General features: G+C 44.7%; 1 protein-coding gene across 2 annotated transcripts in view; it reads right to left on the bottom strand.

Moving 5' to 3' along the window:
* Window positions 1-18,194, bottom strand: part of PDLIM1 (PDZ and LIM domain 1) — a 43,466-nt gene that overhangs the window by 14,414 nt on the left and 10,858 nt on the right. For both annotated transcript variants that reach the window (XM_074544855.1, XM_074544856.1), the window contains exons 2-3: window positions 17,155-17,306; window positions 7,492-7,576 (exon numbers count right to left, since the gene is read on the bottom strand). In XM_074544855.1, coding sequence (XP_074400956.1) covers window positions 7,492-7,576; window positions 17,155-17,306 — 237 coding nt within the window. The remainder of the gene's footprint in view (window positions 1-7,491; window positions 7,577-17,154; window positions 17,307-18,194) is intronic.

The following is an 18,194-nucleotide window of genomic DNA, read 5'->3' as shown; positions in this document are numbered from 1 at the left end:
ACTTGGATAATCCAAATTCTCCAGCACTTCCTGTTACACCATGCTGTTCTTTTTGCTCAAGCTGTGGAAGGAATTTGCAAAGAACAAGTGCCTTCATGATCCCAAGATCAAAAGATAATGTGTTCTCACTGTCAAATATATTTATCTAGGGATTTTCCAGAACTGCCAACCTAGCGCCTGTGCTGTGCAGCAGTTTTGTTAAAGCCCCAGCTCCTGGAATCATATTTATGTGACAGTCTTTCACTTACTACTGGAAAAAAAGTCAGATAAGTGACACTCCCAAAAACATGTCCACCAGCAGGCAAGTGGAAAACATTAGTGCAAAAACCCAGCTACACTGTGCATATGTGTGGGGACAGCACCCAGTCTGTGCATTTGAGATGCCTAGCGTTTGCAGCATCTCTAAGGCTGTGGCAATCCCAGGACCAACACAAGGAAAAGGGGCAAGTAGCATTAAACAGCATCCCTGGCTGGAGCACAGACTGCAAGAGCAGGAAGCAATGGTCTGTTGCAGAGGAAGAACTGGCAGTCACCTAAAAGTACATGATCTTATCCAGTCAGGACATGACCTGCTCTTTCTTGGAGAGTAGTACAGAGGAGGGTGATTAATGCTAGATCCCTTCAGAGACACCTTCTGTTGGCACCTGCAGGCAGAACTGGAAGCACTTACCTCACTCTCCCTGCCAGCTGTGGCACTATCTCAGTGCCCTTACACCACCCTGTCAGCAGCAAGCATGGGTACCAGCAGTGGTTATTTTGGTCTGAACCTGGGGTATGGAAGCTCCCAAGCTACCAGGTATTCAAGAGCATTATTTTACCACTATAAACTGATACCATGGTAGTGAAATTTCTTTGTCTGCACAGACATCAGCCTTGCTCCCCTCCTTCCTTTGCAGGGCCTATGTATCCAGAGGGCCCAGCAGAGTGACTAGACCAAGCTAAACTAGATTTGCACTGCATAGACTTCACTACCAGCTGCTTCAGAACTCTCACTTCACTTTGAAATTGAAGCAATTTCTTCAACAGCCTCCTCCCCATCTAAAGCTACCCCCCATAAGAATAAGCTCAAAATGGCTTTGGAGCACAACCCCACGTGCTCCTGCTGCAAATGTCCCCATCTCACAGAAAAAAGCTATTTTTCAATCCCAAGGACAAACAACATTTGTAGCTTCAGGTCAGACATGCACATCTTCTGGCAGATGAGTTTTCTAGGTGCTGGCTGTTAGTAGCAGCAGCCCTCTCTGGGGCAGATGGGATACAGCTGTGCACTGCAGGCACTGCAACACAGCCATTCCAGCTGGGTGCTAAGGGGGTCCCACTGCCACCACCACAGCCCGCCAGCAGAGAGCTGCCAGCAAAGGTGCCAGGCTGTGAGGATGGGGAAAACATCCCTGTGCCAGAGCAGGAAGCAGATCAGCATTTCCTCCTGCACCAGCTGCAGGCTGCGTCATGGGGAATTATCAGGGAAAACAATGGCCCCTTCCTCCCTCTCATATGAGGCCATCCTCAGTGACACTGACGTGCAGGCTGTGAAATCCCCACAGCTACATCAGCTGTCACTGCAGTGCCTGCAGCCAGCCAGCAGCTTGTGGCATGGGAGTCTGCTTCCTCCTCACCAACACTTCCACCACTGGACCCATTCCCACCATTGGGAATGGGGGCAGGCAGCTTCAGGGAAATTCCCAGCTGCCAGCGAAGCAGACAGACAGACAGCCCTGGATGAGCCACCTCTATCAGCTGAGCTGGGACCCATCCCGTGGCATAAAGCCATCTGGACACCTTCATGGCCTCGTGCCCTTGAGCAGGTTGGGAGCAGACCGGGCTGAGGGTGGGCTCCTGGGTCCCTTCCACCCTGCGGTGACGTGGCCAAGGCCATCCTGTGCAGGGCCTGTATGGACGTCACCACCACCAGAAACAGGAAAAATCTGGAGGCTTTTTGTGCTCACTGAATAAACTAAACCAAGATGTGCGTGGTCAAGCAGCCTCTCCCGTTAAGTGGGGTTTTCCTCTCCCCACAGCATGGCTGAAGGCACTCAGCTGGGCTGGGCCCTCACAGGTGCTGGCATGCACCTACAGCCCCCTCACTCCCCTGCCTGCCCCTGCCCCTGCCCCGGCCATCTCTCTGCAGTCTGGAGGAAAGAGAGGTCAAACATGGAGCAAGGGCTGCTTGAAGACAAAAACTACTTTCAGGTGTGCAGTAATGATTTACAGACTGGCCAGCTCTTGGAGTCAGGGGATTCACTCTCACCTCACATCAAAAACTCTCACCTCACATTAAAAACTAAAGAAAAAAATTAAAAAAAAAAAAATCAGCACTCAGACACTGCAGTTGCAGGGAAAAGCAAAAGCCTTCACAGGCGCCTGGAGCAGCCAAGTGAACCAGCAAAACTTGCTGCCTCACAGGGCCTCAGAAACGTGGGATGTTTTTGCATCCCAAGTCAGAGCCCAGAAGCTCAGGGCAGGCAATGCTGGATTGCACACCTCGAGAGCCACGCCAAGAGGAAACAAGATGAAACATTTCTCAGTACAAATGTTTACTCAGCTCTAAGAAAACGGGCCCCTGACCAAACCTCAGAGTGTGAGAGCACTCTGGTCCTGTGGGCAGTGAAGCAGAGCAGAGCCCAGCCGGCAAAGCCCCACTTCATCCTTGCCCTTGCAAAGCCACCCAGGCAGCAAAGGCCAAACTCCTGACCAGCTGGCGTGTCTGGGTCTGGGCTTGTGCCAAACACACAGCAACAGCTCAGGAGAGGACATCTTCATGGCAAACTCCACCCCATGCTATGTTTCATCAGCTGTGATCACAAGTATTAAGAAGTGCCTTTACTTTCACCTCTCCCTCTATTATTGTTTGGGGTTTTTCAGCTATGGAAGGATTTTTTGCAATGCTTTGAAATCTGATTAAAAATGAGAAAGGGTTTGGGGTTTTGTTATTGTAGGGGGGTAAAACAATAAGACTAGCTTCCCACATCCTCTCCCTCCACGTCCCTGACACATTCCACACCCATGCAGTAATGCCTTTTAACCAAAACCAGCAGGTCGCAATATGCCCGCACAGTTCCCAGTCCCAGTATTGTTACTTTATATACCTCTTGCTTCATGCATTGCCCACACATGCACAGCCTTATCAAAGGCCAGGCCAGCCACACACCCAGTTTCTATAGCCCCCGCCTGCTTCGTATCCAAGGAAATAAAATACACAAGATGGAAACAATGACATCACTCTGTAAGAATAAGGATGAACACAGGACAGACACTTTTAAGAAGCTTTGGGAAGACAGAAGTGGCTATTTCCATCATCCTAAAAATACCCTGATTCACCCTCAGAGCTCCTCCAGCTGCTAACCTCTGTCTGAAGGTTATTTTTATTTAAAAAAGTTCTTATGTTTGAAAACCCTTACTTTTTGTGATTAAGAAGAGCTGAACTATCCACCTCCAATCAAGAGCCTTTACTGGCATTCTCAAGGTCTGATGTTAATACTTGTGCCTCATTGCAAAGGAGATATATAGTCTGCAGGGAGCGGGACAAGTTTTTGAAGGCAGTCTGGGTATTGACTGTCCTTGAAGCTGGAGTCTCTCAGATCTTTCTCTATATTAGCTCACTCAGCAAAACCAGAGACCTGGACCCCACTGGCACCTGTGTCTTACAAAAAAAAAATAAAAAAAAAAAAAAAAAGCAACAAAACAAAACAAAATAAAAATACCCAAACAAACAAAAAACCAAAACAGACCCCAGGTCTGACAAGACTTAGCACAGTTAGAGGATATAGAATTTTATTGTTTATTTTACCAAGAGGCAATTCAGCCCCTTGGGTAGAGTTGGGCCCCATGGGCTCTGTGTGGCCCACGATCACCAGAGGGCATGGCTGACTTGAAGTTCTGCTGGTCTCTGGTCAGTATCATAAGCATTAAAATTACCTTAGCCATCACGTAACTTGATCTCTCTTGCTGTGACCACTTTTCTCAAGAGACATTAAGCAGAAGGGAGAGACAGACATGTTATTTCAGTCTTTCCCACTGTTGTGAGGAAAAGACCTTGATGGGAAAATGCCACTGAGCTATCAGCCTTAGGATCTGGGTTAGAAGTGCAAGTGAACTAACTGAGTAAATATGCTAAGAAGACTGTCATTTCCTTCCTCCAGTGTTGCCATGGGCACCAAAACAAAGCTAGGTCAGCTGCTGAGCCATCAACACCGACAAGCTGCTGCCCCTTTTGATGAAATGCAATTTTGTCATCACTCTTGCCTCAGTTTAAATTAATTTAGAAGGATAAGGATAACGGCAATGAAACAATAATAAGACTGTAGCTTTTTCATGGGCAAAGATCAGCTTAGACAATGAAGTCAGTCTTTGGACTCAGGACTTCAGGGAATGCATGGGAGGTTGCAGAATGGCTTTTTATTTTCCAAAGGCAAATAAAAGTATCTTGAATGTACATTCCAAGTAAGGGAAAACATTTCCACAGCCATGATGCAGCATGTCACCAAATATCAGCCTCCAAAAGGATTACAGCAGTAAACAAATAGTCCATTTCAAATGGGGTAAAAAATATGTAAGCAGGGATCTTAAAATACGTAGCTAGTCATAGACAAGCTCTTAAGCTCTGGTTCCTGAGACAAACTGAAAATTAGGTTCTTTTGCAAGATTTTTGGCAAAGATTTAGCAGCTACATCAGTAAAATATGAAGACAAAAAGAAGGTGGACAAGCATGAAAAACTTCTAAGATACCAAAGGTAGGAGAGGCAACATCTAACAAACTAATTCTAAGACAGATGGTAATATATCTGAATAAATCAATTTCTACAGCAAGGGTTTTAAAGACTTCTTTTTTTTGAGCCTGAAGTAAGGCTACTCACATGTATGATTTTTTGCCTATGTTCAAAGGGCTATGTGCAAAGCCAATGAGAACCATTGTCAGAGGACCCTGGACCAGGATTTCAACAAACCACTTGGACTCAGCACGTCCTATGTTCTTTGGTAAGTGAATTAATAAGTATTCTGCACTAGACTGTTGCCAAGAAAAGCAAAGATACTGTTTTCACTGGCCAGCAAGTTAAAAAAACCTGAGCAGCTCAGTTTTGCCTTTGAAGATTCAGCTCTACTCACAGCTTCAATCAGTTGTGCTGGAAAAACAATATCAGCATCTTTGTAGTAAAATTCATAGCAGTTTACCATGTTGGTATACACACACGTAGCATTTTCTGCACTCTGCTACTGCTGATTTGCAGCAGGCCTGGCCAAAACCCCTGATGATGCTGCAAAGACACAGCCCCAGAGTGACTTGGCCAACACTTGCCACATGCTCTGGCAGGAATCAGCATGCTCTTCTGAATTCACACTCCAAGCAGAAACACCTCACTACAAAACTTACTTGCTGTAGTCAGCTACTGAAAAGGCAAATAGGAAAAAACTCCCAAACAATCCACCAAACAACAAACCCCACAGCCTTACAACTTGATGGTATTCCTGATGCTTTGGCATAGCAGATTAGGATGTTCAGGCACTGTTCTGCCTTAAGAGTAAATAGGAGTTTGTGGTTTGGAGACATGATGCATCTCCCCTCACACTGCTGAGTTCCTGTCTCAGTATGCAGCAAGTGAAGCCCCTTAATGTTAAGCCCAGTGTTCTGAACAGCAGCAAACCCCACTCACATACACAACTCTAAATTATTTAATCTGCTTTAATTTAAAGAAAGGGAATAAGAAAAGACAAGACTTCTGTGAGTTTAAATGTTCCTTTCACACCAGGAAATAACTCTTCTAGCATCAGCCATCAAAGGGTCAAAGCTAATTTTCAGGCCACCATTGATTCTTAGTATAAGATTAAGACAATGGTTACTGCTCAGAGATAAGCTCTGTAACATGAATTTCTCCACTCAGCTGTGCATCAAATTCTCCTGCTCGAGTCAGTTAGAGGTTATTACCAATAAATTCAGTTGTACTATATTTATAAACTAGCAGTATCACGATATCTATACAGTGGCCAGAGCCTGAACCAGATCTAAGACTTAGGAGGGAATGTCTTTCTCCACCAGCATTACTGCTAAATCCTGACCATCTATCTAGATTGGACTGTGGTGGGGCAGTGAGTGACAGGGGAGTTCAGCAGCTGGTTTCTTGCTGCAGTTAACTAAAATTAGTGAGCTACTTTAAAATCCCACCTAGGGCATGTGTTGTGCTGTATGTTTGATTTTATGGCATTTAGCTGAATTCTTGCTAATGGCTGCATTGGGAAATTGGTCTCTAGGATTGAATCTCCTGCTGAATTAAATGTCAGCTCTCTGTATCACAGCAGCAAAGCCTCAGTCCAGACTCTGCCCCACTCCTTCGGCAAGAGACAGCCCCTAAGTCCCAAGGTTGAAGCAGAGTCTTTCCAATACCTGGGCAGCAGAAGGCACAGACCAGACCTCAGCCCAACAGTGTCACAGACAGGTGTTACCACATGGCTCCAGCTCAAACTAAGTCAAAATGGCTCAGTTTCACACTGTGCCTTGGCAGAGTTATGAAATACCTGGAGAATGCCGCACCAATTCCTTGGGCCAAGCAACACAGAGAAGCCTGATGTGAAAGAGAACATGGACAGATCCCAGGCCAAGGTCTGGGCAGGGTGCTGCTGCACATGTGCTGCTTTAGTCTCAGGTCCTTTCCAACCAAAACAGCCATGTTAGTGCTTAAGTAATTGCAGAGTCAAACTAGTTTTATAATATACTTATTTTGCTAGAAAGACTCACATGGGATGTGTGCTTGGGTGAGAATCCACTGGAGCCATGTCACTGCCCCAGTGAAAATTCAGAAGAATGCCACTGACTTTAGTGTAGTTATTTTGGATTTTTTGCAGTGTAATCCTCTAAATCTAGTCCAGGCGAGGCCCTTGCACAGGTTGCTGTTATTACTATATTTACTTGACAGAGGCAGCAGGCCAATGAAGCAAGGCTGTCAACAGGCTACAAAACCAACTTCCTAGACAGAGGCTGCATGATCTGCCACACAGATAAACACGTAAGATGCTCGTGTATTTCTCTCCCACCTTCTCCACAGCTAGACTGCTAAGAGCTTACTGTGTAAGAGAAAAAAATCCAAACCAAACAAAGAGAAAACCCTGAGTCAGTGATATTCCTCACCCCTCAAGTCTTTTCTATCTATGACAACTAACTGGCTTAGTACAGTAGCAATGATTTACTGAGCCACACTTCTGCAGTGCCTTCTGTGCCCTGTGGTAGGTGTGAGCAGGCAGCTGGCAGGAGACACCTCTGACCCAACAGGTTAGCTCAGGCATGGCACCCATTAGCTCTCCACAGCAGCAGGCTTCTCAGCATGAGGGAGGGAGTCCAGCTCTCAAGGCCTCCAAGGGCCACACGATCTCTGATAGTATGGGGCATGATGCTACCCCCAACATGATTATCAGAGTGGCATATACTCAGCTCCTAGGAGGATCAAGCCCAGAACATCTCTCACAGGAGTGAGAGGGAACAAGAGCAGTTATTCCAGGACTTACCTGTGGCTCAGAGGCCAGATTCATCTTATAAGGATGTGTCTTTCCCTCCTCGCTTACAAGTGGTGACCAGACTTTTGCCTCCGATCTGCAACACACACATTTTGAATAATTAATCTATTTTCATCAGTGACACCATAATTATTATTAAAAGGCTCAAAGTTCAACAATTTCTCAAACTTTTCCACAGTCTCTCATATATAGCACAACCCACATCAGGAGGAATCCAGACAGCCTCATTTTAGGTACACAATGTAGGTGGCTTAGATAAGTGAGGTCCTTGGAGCAAGACAAGATCTCAGTAGTGACTGTCCTGGCTTACTCTCTGTGACTCCACAGGCAACACATCAGGCATAGGCTCCCACCCAGGCTGTCAAGCTGGGGGCTACCCAAAAGCAGAAGCTGGAGATATCCTGCAGATGCCTTAATTAAGTGGGACAATTCAGATTGCTATGTGCTTTAGCTTTTATGGGTAGCTAGCAAGAGGAATGATTCTTGTCTGTATTTACTATATAAAGAACATTTTGTTCTTGAGGTTGGAATGCCTTGGAGATAAGCTAGAAACATTTTCTCATTTGGGTCTCCCAAATTTGCTTCTTATTTATAGTGGTATCCATGTTGAACAAACAGAAGGCCTTTTAGAATGATGAAAAAAACCAAACCCCGCCTGCAATGGGACCAAGAACTGAGACGACCTCAAGTGACAGAGAAAGTCTACATAACCTTTACTGGTCTGTGGTCTGACCCAATTACTCACAGTAGTCTGAAACACAAGTCAAGATCTACAACTAAAACCAACTGCTTTTACCATCCTCATTGTGGAATTCTGCTATATCCCAAAGAATGACAAACAAATGGTCAGGAAGAACTGGAGTGCTTGGATTTGCTCGAAATATGTTGTGGGAAGCATTTCTCAGAATAAAGACGGTATTACCATCTCAGATGGATTAAACAGTGCCACTTTCCCCAAACATTTGAATAGTAGCGAATGAGTGACTGCAGTATTGTTGATTGAAAACTGCTGTTCAATGCTAAACATTGCATCATGCAACAACCAGATGGCTGATAAACTCTCAGGATGAGGTCTGAAAACTATGTTTCTGTCCTGTTGACAGAAGCCCTTTCTGGAATCTGGAACTGGAAGTAGATGTACTTCCTAGGTATTTGTGGGTCAAGGCCTAGCTATAATTTAAGTACTTAGTAGCAAAACAGGAATGCTTCCATTCGCAAACTAACTGGATCAGTGGAAAGAGATTTTTCAGTTAGAGAAGGAGGAAGAGACTAGAAAAAGAAAAGGCTGACAAGGATGGAGAAACAGGGTATAAAGCTACCCACAACATATTCAGTCTGTGTGCACCATCCCTCTAAAAGCCCTCCAAAGTCACAATGTTTTTTAAACAGCCCAAACTTAGCAGAGATGCACGTATACATCCCAGACATTTGCTGCATAAACAGCATTTCAATATTTGCACCTAGAGGGCACCTCGGTGGGAGGAGATGGGAGGCAGCATTCTCAGCCAGGAAAGAAGAATAGTTTTATTGACCTGCTATTCCCTTTATTGCACAGTGGACTTTACACAGAAGAAATCTGAATGAAGGCTGCTGTGCTTTCACAGGAAAAGTACAAACACACAGGTCACACCTGATATCCTTTATGAGTATTCAGGTACAGCAAACCTTTGACTCTTGGTTATTGCATCCTGCAAGCCCAGCAGATCCCTGACAACCCATGCCACTCAAATGCTGCCATGGGGCAAGCTGGGGCACACACAGACAAGCATGACTAACAGCTGCCTGGTATCAGATCCACACCAATCTGATCATCATCTTGTCACAACAGCTGCTCTTACTGGAGGTCCAACGTGTCTCAGGTGAATACAAAATAACCATTCTCTCCTTGCTTCTGGACGTCCATGTTTTAAGGTGCCTGAGGAACCAGCAATTTCACCCAGATTATGGATATCAAGCCTTACAAAGTCCCATCAGGGATGGCTGTATTTTCCACACCTGAAGACTGTTTGCACATAGGGAAGCAGCCTGATGACCAATACAAAGCCTTATTCCTTGGAAGGGTTTGGAGATCATGTGTGACCGAGTTTCATCTCCTCTGGAAAAACAGGGGACACAGCAAAATGTATGGAAATGAGACACCCAGCCAGCCAGGCTATAAGCAAAGGGACATTGGCTGGAGATGAACGAGCAGCTCAGAGAGCATTAAACACTTCTGCTATCTCTAGCATGAGGCATCCCTGTGCCAGTTCTCACAGCAGTGATCCAAGAACTCTTGAGGTAGCATTTTCTTTCATAGCAGTTTATAAGCTTTCAGAAGTATGAGACGGCTTTATTCACACTGAAAAATTTAAGCCTAGAGCAGGCCAGTGTACGAATATGGAACAGAAACTTCCCCTCAGGCACTTGATTTCATCCCACTGCCCTCAGTGCATTTGAGGTGCTGATCACACAGCACTTTGGTCTCCAGAAGAGAGGAGGCAATTATGGCAAACTACTGCAGCCCATGGGGGGTTTGACCAAATTTTTCTTCTTTATTTATAAGCAAGGCAAATAGCTCAAGTTTGTTCCCCAGACTGCTGCCATCCTGCTCTGTCACTGGATATAAATGGAAGCAGCAAGGTCACTCCAAGCTTTACTTTCAATCCAATCTAGAAGTTATCCAAACAGAAATGTTAAATAGGCCATGCATCTGTCCCTCTGAGGCAGGGAAGATAAAGCTGCCCTTTGTATTCACAACAGCTGCAGAAGAGCCCCTCAGCCACTCTCAGCAGCCCATTTATGGCCCCAGTGAAGCAGAAAAAGGACACAGCTTTGCTCTCCCTGGCTTTACCCAGCAGATCTTCCAAGGCATGTGCCCCATCCCACCTGAGGAGCCCACAGTCTGTGGGTCTTAGGTACAACCACGATAGTCCCAGCTCTTGGGAAGAGTTTCCTGATTCTGCTTCTTGTGTCAATGTCTGTAATTCTACTGAAGTGTGGCAGGAGGAAGAAAAACACCACCTAAAAGTTCACCTTATGTCCCACTACTGGCCCAGGGTTTACTTTCTGCAGTGTTGGGAAGTGTGGGCACCAGGCAGCGAGAGCAGGGCAGATTAGACTCACTGTGTTTGTATCTTATCCATATGGTTCCATATCTTAGCTATATGAAGGAGGGAGCAGGTGTCAGAGTAGGCAGCTAAACCCAGCCTCGGTAACAGTACCTTCAGCTCACACCAGGCTGCTGCTGGTAGGGGCCTTCTGGAGATCTTTCTGTCCAACAGCCTGCTGGGGAATCCCACCCTGTCTGAGGAAAGCCAGGGGCTTTGGCATCCTTATCAGATCTCAGAAACTCCTGATAAACTGATGAATATTTATTTTATTATATGGTTTCTAATCCATATTCTTTCAAATGAGACTCCATCAGAGAGCAATACTGAAAACAGTGAAGGAGACAAAAACATGACACAAACAAGCCGGAGAATGTGGGTCAGGAAAATTAACAGCAGGCACATCTATACACAAACTCTGACATTTTTGCAGTTCACATTTCCATGTTGTTTCCTTACTACAGGACAGAGAGTAACTTAGGGCCAGGGAATGAGCCATGCATCTCCTGTTTCATCCAGGCAGAAACCAAAACCCAAGATTAGAAAGACATTTCTCTGATGCTAGTTTGGATGAAGAGGTACTGGCAGGAAAAAGAAGGAAGGAAACCACATGCAAGTCAAGGCAGGAATATGGAGAGGTATTTATGAAACAACAATTTTCAAGCAGCTTGTCTCGAACCTGATGTAATATAAACATTACAAGAGCCTGGATTTTGCTATCAGTGCTTTGCGTGCAAAGCTGGACCATAGCTTCAAGGGAAAAGAGCTGGAAAATGAGGGTCTAATTCTTTGTGCCAGGAACTGTGTAATTTCCATAAAGAAGAAAGGCATATCTACATTCATTCACATCTCATTTCAAACACTGGGATGGACACATCTAAGATACCAAGTAGCAAATAAACCCCAAAAGACTGAAAAGTTTCTTGTCCCGCACAAAGTTTTTTAGCTGAAAAATGAGGAAAGACCTAAAGAATTTATCTTTCACAATCCTCTCACCAGAGTTTTCAACAGGCATTTTAATAAAGATTAGAAACTAACTACAAGAGCTGTCAGGCTACCAGGAAGGGACCTTTTAATCAGCCTTTTAGCTGCAACAGCTGTCAAATACAGGCCCTTAGCTTTAAACATGAGTAGTCACTTTTAACAAACATCCATTAATGGACATATTCAGTTTGGCAAGCAAAACTGTATTCAGACTGCATACAGCCTCCTGCCAATTCAAACAGCAATGACAGTCACAACTTCCTGGAGACAGGAGACCCCAAATGCATGTGTCCATGCCCTCTTGCATTTCAGGTGTCTCTTTATACAACCACTAAAACCAAAAAGGCAACTCCAGTTAAACTGCTGTGGCTTCTTCTGTGTATCTGGAGCAGGTTCATGACAGCTACAAAGGCTCAGACACTGACTGCTCAGACTCACACTCTTCTGGCTGGCCAGCTGCAGAGTTAACTCTTACTGCCTCACCAAAGAGGCTGTAAAATCACAACAAATACCAATCTTGATATGCCAAAATTACTTTGAACGTATCTGTTGTTAGTAAAAGCTGCTGGCATGCACCCACAAGGGCTGGAAGCACCACACTGGCCATGGAGAGGTTGGGAGTGGCCACAGAGGGCCAGGCAACCTGCATGGCCTTATATAGCTGCACACTGAGCAGCTGGCTTTTCCCAGGGCCAAAGGAATTATTAGTAAGATGACAGAACTGGAAAACTCTTCTTGGCAAGGAAGCAAAAAAGCAAACCTAAATGAGTCAACGGATTCCACCGACTTCCTAGAACAGAAATCCAAGCCTATTGTGGCTTTGTGCAACTATTCCCCACAGCTCAGACCTGGCAACACATGGAGTGAGCAAGAGTGCAAGCATACCTACCACACAAAATGAAAGGACACGACATGTGTGCTCTCTTCTTCTTTTACATCTACACATGATCCTTTCTGACAATCCATTTAACAGGTCCTGGGAGCAGACCTGACTTCCCTGATCCTAGCACTTTTCAAAGAACAAATACATAGCTTCACTCCTCGGCAGCACTTTCAACAACTTAAAAGACTATTTTGCAAACAAAAAAAGTGCATAAACTGGCAGCAGAGTAGCAGAAAAGCAGCTTGAAACTTGAGAAAAATTACAGTAGAAGCAGAACAGGACATTACATATTTGCAACCTTTTTTAAAAAATATTCTCCTCTACCACCCTCAAACTGCCTCCAGACATAAAGGGAAGGACAGACTCACTACAGGAACACCTTTTTTGTTGAAAAAAACACTTATATAAATATACACTTTACCTTTGAGTTGCTCAGGCCTGTACAGTTGCACCACCCAACTGGTGACTATAGCCAGAGGCAAAGAGCCATTTGTTATAGAAATAGTTTTCACCTGTGCTGCAATGAACATTTGTCTGCTTTTGTACATCTGCAGCCACAACAGAGCTGTGCGTCAAATTCATCATGAGCACTTCCACTGACAGGGGTGACGCCTGGATCATTTGGCTATCCTGTGAATTTTGTGGTAGGAGTATCTGTTTCTCCTGCACCTTCTTTGCTTTAAAAGCTCTTATTCAGGGAAAGCATCTCACTCAAAATACACTACATTTCCAAAGAAAGTTGATAACTGTCTCCAATTTGTTGGACACATCTTGCTGCTTACCCCCATTAATGGAGAGCAATGCTGGGAGAGGCTTAGCTCAACCCTAACATATCAGTGCAGCGGTGTTCACACCCTAATTTGAAAAAATGAAATCACCAGGAAAAAGAAGCATAGCTCTTCTAAAATACTCCAACTTCATTTTTCCTATGGAGAAACTCAAAAACCTCCCTATGAATTCCTCAGTTCAGCAACCAGGTAGGCTTGAATTGACTGAAGCACTGTCTTGAGCTTGATTTTACACTGCCGAAGACAATAATGGAACCTTTACTTTGGTTTCTTGGTAACTACATTTCTTTTCAAACAAAAAGCAAAATGAATGAACAAACAGGCTCAGAAGAGAGCAGGAGCTGCTGGACACAGTGAGTTCAGTGGGAATTTATCTTTGGCAACATTGCTGAATATCCACTTTTGAGGCAGAAGACAGACCTTTCCAACTCTGTTCACAAGTCAAACAGCAAAGCACTGGGCACTGCCACTTAGGAAAGAGTACTCAAAGAAAGCAATTTGTGGCTGGGTTTTAAATCCTAGGAAATTATGAGATTTGCTCCTTTGGGTGAAAAAGCAGACCAGACATGTTTTCTTCAGCTAGCTAGAAAGTTGATACGTTTTTAATGGTGACTTGTGTTAGACAAGATTTCCTGCCCACAATCTGATCTGAAATATTTTTGGACTGTTACCATTGCTAAGAAAAATAGCGAAACAGGAAACATTGGAATGCTGTTGATATACACAATCAAGCATACAGTGCAAACAGCATTTCCTTTACCAGAAGCATTTAAGTCCTTTCAATTCTCTATATTTACACTTCTCTTAAATAATCATTAGTAAGCCAAACATGAAGACATCTTAACTGCTTGGCTATCGTTAAAAGAGAACAGAGTTGCCAATTTGAAGAACACACATGTATAAAGATTGTTTTGGTTCACAGAAGAGCAGATGAAAAAGACAAGCATGAAACACTCTCCTAGCTTCCAGCTACTTGCAGCTTAAAGGTTTTCTGCAGCAGAGATACCTCCATTGTGTATATCATCTTTTAAAGATTTGTCTTGCACTAATTCACCCACTAGGGTCTTCAAACCACATGCACTCATCACATGTACAGCACAGTCACAAATGAAGTCGCCACTGTCACAACAGTGCTGATCCTTTGGTGAAACTGAAACACCTGGTGTGAGCTCAGACCTGTGTCTGAAACCCACCTGGCACAACCTTGTTGCCACACTGAATGCAGGTCAGAGAATATTTAGCATGGGTAATCATTTAAATAAGTAATCATTCAAAATTCATTAGCTAGCAACTTAAAAATCACTAAGGACTTATGCTTTCACAAGACATCTCTCCAACGGTGAGTAGAAAAGGAGGACAGGGAAGACTTCTCACTCCAGAAAACCTAGCCCAGCTGGGCACATCCTCCCACCAGCGGGGTAATGCTCCAACCCACAGAGGTGCTGCTCTGTCAGAGCAAGGATCTGTGCCAGCGCAGCTCCTGGGCACAACTGATTCAGCTAATGAGCTACAACTGCACAGAGTGGAGACCAGACCCAAGGGCTGCTGGTATTGCAGTGCAAATGATATACATTCCTTTTCATACTCAGCCAACTATTTACAGAGCTACTTTGACAGAGAAAAAACTTTCAGCTCTGACCTGACTGTATTGTGAGCCTTCCTCACCAACTGTACGGCCAAGCCTTAGTGACAGAGCTGTGCCCACCAAAGCTCAGGAAGCCCAAGCCACAGCACTTGGCCAGGTGGCACTCATTTTCCCCAAGAGCCTTTCAACCCCTCCATCCCCATGGCAATGCCCTTCCCTTCTTCACAGAGGAGGGATCCCCACCACACCACAGTCTGCTTTCCTCACCCACTTCCCCTACCTTAAGGTGAGCAGGAGGGTGAAGTATGGCTCCAGGTCTTTTAAAAATGCTTTCTCTGTCACCTCTCTAGGCACCCTCTCAAGGCCTTTCATTTTAAGGCCTTAGACTGTAAAGTAAAAAGAAATGCTCCTGCCTCAGCAATAAAGACTACATAGCACTTCTGACCACTGAGAGCAGCTACATTTAGACCAACACAATTATGGGGGCCTAGAAGGAGACACTGGGCATAAGGGATAAAATCTTCTCAACAGAGTACAACCAGGAAAGACAACATGATGTACACAGATTTTCCATAGAGCAATGGGTAATAATATCAAACTCTAAAGTGTAAGAAGTCAGATCACTGCTTTCACATTCTTGCAGTTTTGACACTCTTCCTGGCCTTCTGTCAGCAGAACTCAGTAATCAGTACAGCAGCAGAAGCATCCAACACACACTAATGCTACCTCATTGAAAGAGGGTCTTGAAAGAGTGGAGTTGTGTAAACTGAAAGCCCCTGCACAATTTTACACAGCTGCAGATCCAGCTAGAAATCTCTCCCATGGCAGCTTCCAAGCCCAAGGCCAATGAAATGTGCATAGGGTAGCTATAAACTTAACGACATTGTAATTAACATTAGCAAACACATTTTACAGACTCAATGATCTGTAAGAGTGAACTTGCCTGCAGGCTGAAAGAGCCCTTGCCTCCCTTCCTCTTTCCCAGCCAGAACCACATGGCACTGGTTTGCCAAGTCAAGCAGCTGGATTTTGGAGAGGAAAAGGAACACTCCTTCACAGGAAGATTACACGCTGCTAAGTTCAAGGCCAGTACAAAAACTCTGGGGTTAACAGGCTGCTGCAGCGTTCACTACCCATTGACACTGCCTGCACTGTGCTTCATTCTTCCCTCTGTGAGTTCCCTTAATGAACCACCAGGCAATTTTTTGGCCAAGACCCATCGCTTCCTCCTGAACTGGGAAATGCCTGCTGAACTCCTGGCATTGTCCAAGCCATGGTAAAGACTTGTGTTTATCACAGAAAAGCCCTGAACAACTGGACCACTGTGTCATTGAAGGCATGCTTTTGCACTCCTTTTGAAAGCACTTCCCCTGCATCTGCCCTGAAACTGATGGATGATCCCTCTTAGGGAAGGCAGGCACAGGCAAAACTTGCTGCAGGGCAAGTAGAAATGCCATACTGCATCTACCACCTAGCTTTGAAAACCAGTGGTATCTGCAGCTGCAATTTACACAAAAAGGAAGGATAAATCCCCAGCACCCTCAAAAAAAGCAGGCTGAAGTTCTTTTAAGTAGCAGCAGTTCAATGCAAAGCAGAGCCCTGCCTTTCCATCTCCATCTCCTCTCCGTACAAAGAGGGCCCAAGAACAAAGCCTGGCTGGGGAAAGGAATGAAGCTGTCCATTGCTCTGCAGTTCAAGATGGTGGGAAGGCTGAAGTCAGTCTGAGCTCTACAGTAGTGGCAGAAATTGTGGCTCAGCTGTCACCTGCCTTTAGTTTTTCAGGACTTGGAGAGTCTGATGCCTAAGAGGAACTTTGTTGCACCCTGGGTCATCACTGTTCGAGGCTGACAGTGTTGTTTGATCAAGAGGCTTCAAAATGTACAATATTTCTGAGTCTGTGCTTGTCAGAAACCAGGCAATTAATTGCCTGGAATAACATATAGGCATATATTTCAACTGCTAAAGGAGTGCAACAGGAAGGAAGGCCATCTCTGGTTGCACCTCCTCTGCTATGAGTGAAGTTTTCATGAGACTATCATTGGTTTCTTGCTGCCAGAAGCCACAGAGTAAGTTGACAGACCCTGCCATAAATTATCAGCCAATTCCTCACTTGGAAAGTTCTTTTCATAAGGTCAAAGTGCAGCAAATGCAAGCAGCATTAGGATTAAAGGATGAAATGCAGTTCCCTTTTGCTAGCCAGCACCTGCCAGACAAAGCACTAAGAGGTCAAGTTAAACAAGCAAGAGGCCTTCTGCCACACCAAAACACAGCTACTGCCCACCCTGCAATCCTCCCTCTCTCCAGCCCCAGTCCTGCCCAGCTACGTACCTGCTGACTGTCAGGGTCAGCTCATCCGTGCAGCCCTTGATTTTGTTTTGTGCCTCAAGGTGTGTCATGTTGTCTGTGTTCACTCCATCGATGGCTATGATCTGGTCTCCTATACACAAGTTGGCTATTGCAGCTTTGCTGCCTGGAGTCACCTAAGAGAAAACAAAAAGAGTGAATGGGCTTTCCAGGGAGATTTCCATAGCAACATTTGAAAAGGAGTTGGAGAAGCTGTGGCTTTTCTCACTGGTACCTGGAAGTAAAGAACGTAAAATTAATGAAAGTAAATTCTAAGAAGAAATTTATCTAGGTCTTTTAGATAAAGGATTTTGTTTCGGCACCCACAGATAGAAATCTGGAGAGAGAACAACAGGTAAATAACAGAAATCATGTTTTCACTCAAGACAATTCTCATGCTAGAGAGCAAGATCATAAAGAAAGCAACTATGTTCTTTTGTGGACAGAGAAGTGCTCTCTGAAACAGAAGGCGCTGAGGACAGACAGAAGTCCAAGTCCCTAAGAACAGAGGTGACAGAAAAGAGTATCAGAGTCATTGCAATACCAATGCCAATCATAAACAGCTTTGCCTGCATTACAATTTCATTCGTTTTCTTCCTTAAGGAAAGGTTTGGACTCAAGATTTTGGATTCCTTCTTTAGTTGTAATAATATAGTTTTTCCCAGAAACAGGTGCAACACACATTTACTGATTTCAGCAAGATCAATCCCAAAGCAGTGTGTGATCTACGCAGATTGGAAGGGGCAAAGGCATCAGAAACGTCATCCTTAAATCACAAGCTGTCAATAGTGTCTGAAGAAGCAGAAGCACCAACCCCTCTGCCTGATCACAGCTCACCTTGACACCTGTTGCCATATTGATCTCCCCTTCCTCTCCATGTGGCCCCAGACAGAAGGCACTATGCAGCAATGCCATCAGCATGACACTCCTCATGAAAAAGGTCCCAGCTAAAACTTGGCATTTTCAAACAAATCAACTAAATGGCTTCTTCATTTTACACTTCTTTTAAAGAGGTGTCCTCTTAA

Source organism: Zonotrichia albicollis, chromosome 7 (genome assembly GCF_047830755.1).
Source record: "Zonotrichia albicollis isolate bZonAlb1 chromosome 7, bZonAlb1.hap1, whole genome shotgun sequence".
Taxonomy (NCBI): domain Eukaryota; kingdom Metazoa; phylum Chordata; class Aves; order Passeriformes; family Passerellidae; genus Zonotrichia; species Zonotrichia albicollis.
This window is presented reverse-complemented; position numbering and strand designations above follow the sequence as displayed.